This window comes from Parasteatoda tepidariorum, chromosome 7 (assembly GCF_043381705.1).
Source record: "Parasteatoda tepidariorum isolate YZ-2023 chromosome 7, CAS_Ptep_4.0, whole genome shotgun sequence".
NCBI lineage: Eukaryota > Metazoa > Arthropoda > Arachnida > Araneae > Theridiidae > Parasteatoda > Parasteatoda tepidariorum.
In genome coordinates, this window is record NC_092210.1 from 39,774,395 (window position 1) to 39,781,914 (window position 7,520).

The following is a 7,520-nucleotide window of genomic DNA, read 5'->3' on the forward strand; positions in this document are numbered from 1 at the left end:
ATAGAAAATTGTTAAAAAATAATAACAATGGGCATAACGATGCCTATCTGAAAGCCTTTACGAAATACCATGTACTTTGTGTAAGAATTAAATCAAAATTAAGTATCAGTCATGTCAGTCCGCTTCCCTCAATTCCCCGAATTACTTGCCATACATAGTTGATTTTTTCTTACTATGCAATATTTTCTCAAAAAAAAAAAATAATAATAAAAATTATTTTTAACTCTTTCTTTTGTTATTTGTCTCAGATAGAGTCATTGAATATACCAGATAGAGAAACTGAAAAATAATATGCAGTGAAATTCTTTAAAAGAAAGTTATTATGCATTATTAAATTTGTTTAAAACTTTAAACAAATAAAATGTTTCAAAGATGCACATAATGTTAATGTTTATTTTAGAAAAAAAAATAATTTCTTTAGTAAATCTTTTGAATTAAAGCTTTTGATGCTCTTATTCACAGGAAAGTGAGGTAAGTTTTCCTTGGAACGTTATAATACTTCTTACTTTCGCGGCATTGTTTTTGTTTTCACGTTTAAGAAACTTGCTCTTTTGCATTAAAATAAGAATATACAATGAATGTATGTTAAAAAAGAAGCCTAATTTAGTTAAAGCTTCAGAATGTTTCATTTGGTATTTATCATTTGTTCGTTGATTCGTTAAAAAAATATAATATTACCAAATAATAATATTTTTTTATTAAATAAAAATTTTCTTCTTTTATTTATCTCTATCAGTGTAAGTTATCGAATATGTCATATAGAAAAATTTATAAAAATTGAGCAGCAATAATGCTTAAGGAAAAACCTTATTGATTGCTGTATATTTGTTTAAAATATTCAGCAAATAAATACTCCATTGATATACATTCAGTAACTCTAATATATATGTTAGAAAAAAATTCATTTCTTTACTAAACCTTTTTAATCAACGCTTTCAATGTTTTCATTCATAGGAAAGTGGCGTCAGTATTCCTTAAAACAAAACAATGCTTCTTAATTTATTGGCATTGTTTCTGTTTTCCCTTTTTAGAAACTGCTCTTTTGTTATAATATTAGAAAATAAAATAAATATATGTAAAATAAAAATAATGAAATAAAAGCATAAAATAAAGTTTCAAGATTTTTTTTTCTGTATTTATCTCTTTATTGTTAATTCTTTCAAAATATATATATCATTACTAAATAATAATGATATTTAATTAATTAAGATATTAAAATTTTCGACTAAAATCAAAATTTATAACTAATTCCTACTAATATCTTAAAATAATATTAAGAAAATTTTTAAAAAGGGTAGTTTTCTAATTTTTTTAAAACAAAATGAGAAATACAGAATCCATTAAGTGAGATCTCAGAAAAAGAATGCTGCTATTTCAGATAGGCATTCAGGGCTTTAAATGAAGGTGGCTTGCGTGCCATGCTTCCTATAGCCCGCCTCCCTTTGACTATAAACCACGAAAAAGATGGTGCAGAGAACACCTGTCTTGGACAGAGGAAAATTGGGGCCGAGTTCTCTTCGGTGATGAGTCAATTTTAAGACATGAAAACTACTCGAGACGTGTACTCATTTGGAGAGAATCCAGGAGTCAATATCAGCATTCTAACATTGTCGAAAAGGATGGTCAGGGCAGGCATCGTGGCCAAAGACCATAGTGACCTCCATGTGTTCGATGTTTTACTTTGCCAGACCAGCGTACAGGGACGAGATATTTGCAACCTATGTCAAGCATAAGCACCAAATTTCATTTTTATTAAAGATAACACACAGGGCACAGCACGAATACCTTCATTCAGAGGATTTTCAATCCTTGGAGTGGTCTGTGATGTTCTCTATCTCTTATGGGTACCCCCCTTATGGGCCATGGTACAAGAGCGGATGCGGTTGCCACAAAGATTGTTTAGTATCTTTCTAAACAGAATGAAATACTAATGGTAGAGCTGCGCTTCTGTTACAGGCAATCATACTCCCTATTAAACATTTTTTTCTGACTGACAGAATGTTGGACAGCTGCACCACCTACACATGCTGAAATTACATAATGAAAAACATTTAAAAACGGAATTGATTGAGGTTTAATAATAATGAAATTTAATTGATATCTGAAATCAGTTCTTTACAATTATATTCAGATACGGAGAAAAAAAAACTTATCACGACTAATTTTTATGCTTTATGTTTTTATTTTATTCCAAACAATAGTAATTAAAAATTTAAAAATTACCGTTGTTACTTTAGGTTTGATGCATTCAAACTTCATTAATTAGAATAAGAAAATAAGCTGCCATGTTGCTCTTAATGATAGTTCTATAACATTGAATTTCATATTGTAAAAGATATTATTATTAATTGCTACAAAAGAATTTAACAAGGAAATGTTTTTAGAGAATGACGCAATAACAAACTTCATTGACGTAAAAGATACAAGAAAATATAAGTTCTTTATTTCTTTTTTGTTATGATTTAATTTCAATTTATTTTCTTTTAAATATTTTGCTGCAAATGTTCAAAAAAACTTCGTCTTTTTGTAGCCAACTACCACTAGAAAGCCTGTGAAATCCAAGGTAAGGAGCACTTATTTTGCTCACTTAAATAAGTAACATGGCTCTTGTAAATATTTATCTAAACACTGATTTAATGCCCAGAAAATAACACTTAGCACGAGCTAAAGAGGGAATATCTATTTTAAAGAGCATATTAAAATTTTCATATTGAAAATTAGATAATTTAGATTTATGTTTCCAATAGTTAGTAAATTAAAATAGTAAAGAATCCATTGTAATAAGCCATTGTTCTTCAACTGAATTTTCTTTCAACTCAATGTTCCTTCAATGATTTATTTTGTATATTTTAATTTTATTAAACACATTCCTTTTTTAAATTATTAAATAAAATAGTTTTAAAAATTTTCAAGAGAAACATGAAATCTTATTTGTAAACATCGAGTTGATAATAGGACTGTTATTCTTCTAGGCATTACGCTCATTTCAAATAAAGTTTATCTTAAAATGCATTGCAATAATTTTTTATAAAATTTTTAAAGAGACCAATTGTAAATTCAAAGGATAATTTCTTGTCATCATTGTTATTTAAAAACCACTGAGTTCACATCTGCTAAAAAAACATTTTTTTTTCACTTTATATTTTTTCTGTTTTAGGAATCGTTAAGTGTTTAAAAATTTGAGGTTTACCTTTCACCCAATATTGCTTTATCTTTGTAAATTTGGTTTCATTGCAGACCTTTATTTCAGGACTATTTGCATTTTGTACGAATAAAAAAATGTAGCAATACAATTATCAACACTGTTATTTGTAGATAGAGCAGGTAACTAAAAATTGAGGAATTTAAATAGTAGATTTGCAGTTTGGTTTTTAATTAAACTAAATTGTTTTAATTAAACGTTAAAATGTTAAAAGCAGATATCGTAGCATTTAATACTTTCTTGAAATTCGGTAAAAAGCTTCAATTGAGTATGAATCGAAATCAAATCTGGAGTCGAAAGTTTGGATTTGGTGTTAGATTCGAACATTTCCACTTCCGACTCTACAGCTTTGATCACAACTATGAAGTTTTGCATAAAACTTAAAGGTACACTTACAAAATTAATTTAGCTAAAATATTTTTTTCACTTATTTCCCTGGGAGTTGGCTTTACCTTATTATCTTAAACAAAATATTTTTTAGAAGTTTATTACATTAAAATAAAGTTTTAGAGCGATCAGAATGCTGCTTCTCAAGACCAAGTCATGTCTGTCCAAGTTGTTCATAATCATTCAATTTTCTCCAGTATTCATGCCTTCCCTTTTGGTGCACAGTAATTATAAACTTATTACCATAATGGTTGTTGTAGCACCTATATTTATCCTATTGAAAACAGAACTAATTTACCGCAATACAAGCAATACTTATTAACAAAATTAATTTAGTATCATTGGAGTCAATAATAGTGGGGTGCTTTTTTAGTTTCTCCTAAGCAAATCTGCCTATTTCTTTCATTAACTTAGCTTTTTAGTACATCCTTTTTTTCAGTTACTGTTGATTTTAGCTTATTTAATTTTATAAAAAAGCGTTTATATCACAACAGTAAACGAAATAAACATGCAATTATTTTGTAATATTTTTAGTTGAAATAATATCACGTAGTATCACCGGATTACGAAGTATACACATTTGAATATTTACATTGCGTTTGGCATTGGTAAAAGATTCCCAAAGAGAAATATTGATTCAATTTATAAGAATCTGGGTGCATGCAAAGCCTTGTTTCACCGTTTCATTAGATTAGAAGCTACAGATTAAATTTTTCACCAAGGCAAGAAATTTGCGAGAGATCATTGAAAATTTTAAACTTCTATTAAGCTTTAATGGCATATTGTATGACAAGAAAATTGTTAATTTTGACAAAATGAATGAAGCATTTTTTGTCAAAAAAGTAATTTGGAAGAGAATCATGTATCAACGAAGAATGTCCTACACCAAACACTTCAAGTGGGTAACATATCATGTAAGGTTCTACCAGATAGCATTAATTTGTGCCATATCCGGAAGGCGGGTGTTTGACTCATATAGTATAGCCATTGAATTATGGGTCTCTGTAAGGAGATCATTTCCAAATGCTTTAAAAGCATGTATTGAGTCGATTACATGTCATTTTCAAGGTCTGATAGTAATACTTACAATACTGCAGTATAAAATTATACTAAACAGGTAAACGTCAAAGTTTGAAGTTTATATAAGTAATTTATCTAACAACAATCTTCATCAAACCCACCATCTTCTAGATAGAATTTATATCATTTTTAATTGTACAATCAATGTAATCAAAATGCTAACATAACCTAGGAAAAACGTTTTCGTTTCTCTCTTCATTTTGAGGCAGTAAAAATATTTTTGTTCTAAAAAACCGAGATTTAAATTGCTTGAAAAATGAACGTAGACTATTAGACAATGAAGGCTGACGAAATGATTTTTAAAGTTTGTATCACAAAAGTGAAGCAATTATAATTCTTTTCTTTCAATTCAGAAGCAATTTCAGAAGCAAATATTAAAAAACTGGTGCTTAATATGTGTTTATCTCCTTGCAATATACATTTCAAAATTTATACATCAAAAACAAACATAAAAACTTTAGCCTTTTCCGATACAAAATATGATTTTTTCAATTCAATACTTAGAGCATAGTTGAAATAAATAAATAAATAAAAAGGAATAATTTTTCTTAATCTTATTAGTTTTTTAAACGAAAGCAAATCAATTTTTTGCTCAGGTGTTGCTTCACTTTTTTCAACGGAAACAAAACGATTTTGGTTCTTTTTACTAGATAATTCCGGTCTCTGATCTTTCCAATTTATATTACTATATTAGTTTTAGCATAATTGAAAGCTGAAACTATTTATGCATCATACAGTTTTAACGATATAATAAATTAATAAAAAAGGATCGACATTTTTTCCCTTGTATTTGCTAATGTGTCTTAAAGGTTTGATAGACAAAGACAAGTAGGATTTTTACTGAAAAAGACAACTACTTTTTACGATAAATAATTTATAATTTCACAATGAAACTATTTTTATCTTTGAAAAAACTAAATGAAAGTTAATATTTTTCACATGCTTCAAAATAGCACAATTATTTTTCCCTTTAAGACTTTTCACGATAAATAATTTCGCAAATAAACTGGTTTTTTTTCTTTGAAAAAAGTAAATAAATGTTAGCATTTTTGTAAGTTTCAAAATAGTACAATTATTTTTCTCCCTTAAACTTTTACGATAAATAATTTATAATTTCACAATTGAACTATTTTTTTTCTTTGAAAAAACTAAATGAATGTTAGCATTTTATTTGTATGTTTCAAAATAGTTCAATTATTTTTCCCTTTCAGACCAATGGAATTTGTAAAAAGCCAAAGGATGTATCATCGACTGCTTGAGTAAATTGAAAGAATAGGAGCAAGCTAAAGCACTTCACAAAACACGGACTCAATAAAGAAATATCATTAGAAAATCCAAAATTTTGATAACAAACTAGGTGTACAAATTTTTCTTTACTATTCTGAAGTATTCGAAATTAAGAAATTTCGATCATTCGAAAGTTTAAAAACATTGATTTCATATAAATCATGATACATAACTTGTCATGTTTAATGACACAAAGTAATTATTGCTTTGTCATAAACTATTCTTGAGCATAGAATTTTTAATTTATTAATTTCAAATTAATATCTTAACATAATTTGTTTCATTAAATATTGTTACCGAAATTATTTATAAATCCAATTTACGCCAAAACTTATTTGATTCTATAATAATATTCAGCTGCTTATCCTGCTTAAATTAAAATTGATCCTTACAATTTGTAAAAAATATATAGATGGTCATTTATGCAGATTTTTTTATGAATTTTATTATTAATATATTTTATAATTAATATAAATTTTATAAATAATATAATTAATACAATCTATAATAAAAAGTAAAACAAAAAGGATATAATTAAATATTGATTCAAGAAAATTTCATACAAAAATTAACATTCTAACGAATTATATCTAACGAATTATATCTAATTATAAAATTAGTCGAAAATTTTAATTTTTCATGTCTGATTATCGAGAAAAATGGTTTTTCTAATGATATATATGTTAGAACTGTAAAATGATGCACTTAAAGTTATAAAAACATTGCACGGGGTATTCAATCAATGCATAAAAATATTAATAAATTATATATTTGAAAAACTGCCTTCTTGATTTCAATTTTGTCTCTCTTATAATTGACGAGGTATTAAATAAAAATAATGAGTTAAGTCAGATTAGGAAACTATCTATGTTTGCTTGCTGTAATTTGTAACTAGAAAATCGAATCTTAAGACAAAAAAAAGGGAGGATTCGGAAACTATATATGTCTTAGCATGCTTTGTATTAAATTAGGCTTCAAATTGAGCCATTAGTTTTGTGATCATTTGGTATTTGTAGGCCGTTATTTTGGTATTCGGTGGTTTAGGAAAATCAATATGTTTAGTAATCAAGTGGTGTAAACTGGTGTAAGTGGTTTAGCTGTTAAAAAATAATTGGTTCAATATTTCATTCAGAAGAGCTAATTAATTTATTTTTGAAAATTTAATACATTTATGTATATAATGTGTTTATATATTTTATAACATATAATTGTATATCATTATTTTTAGTAATGCATATCATTATTTTTTATTCGTTTTCTGAGTTTTATTCGTTAAGCTTTTATTTATCTATTTTAGATAGTTATAAAATGTTTCTTTTTAAATTTCTTTCTTTATAGTTTTCTAGAAAAAGATATTTTTATAAATTCTTCATTATTTAGATTTTTAAAGGGTGCAGTTACCTTTTTTTGAAATTACAAAAAAAAAATTTTATTACCAAACAACTTTTTGATCTCACATACAGCGCATGCTTACGTTTTTTATTATTTTCCTTAATACAAAATGTCAAAACATTTAGATTATTTTTTACACAAAGTAAAAGGTAAGCAATATATATATATATAA

The 7,520-nt window shown here is 26.4% G+C and overlaps 1 protein-coding gene across 1 annotated transcript in view; it reads left to right on the forward strand.

The window, feature by feature from the left end:
- The window catches only part of LOC107441800 (U9-ctenitoxin-Pr1a-like), a 29,240-nt gene extending 22,501 nt beyond the window's left edge, over positions 1 to 6,739 (forward strand). Inside the window, exon 5 of the mRNA XM_071183312.1 lies at positions 5,881 to 6,739. Within this exon, the coding sequence (XP_071039413.1) occupies positions 5,881 to 5,928 (48 nt within the window). The 3' untranslated portion in view covers positions 5,929 to 6,739. The remainder of the gene's footprint in view (positions 1 to 5,880) is intronic.
- The last annotated feature ends 781 nt before the right edge of the window (positions 6,740 to 7,520 follow it).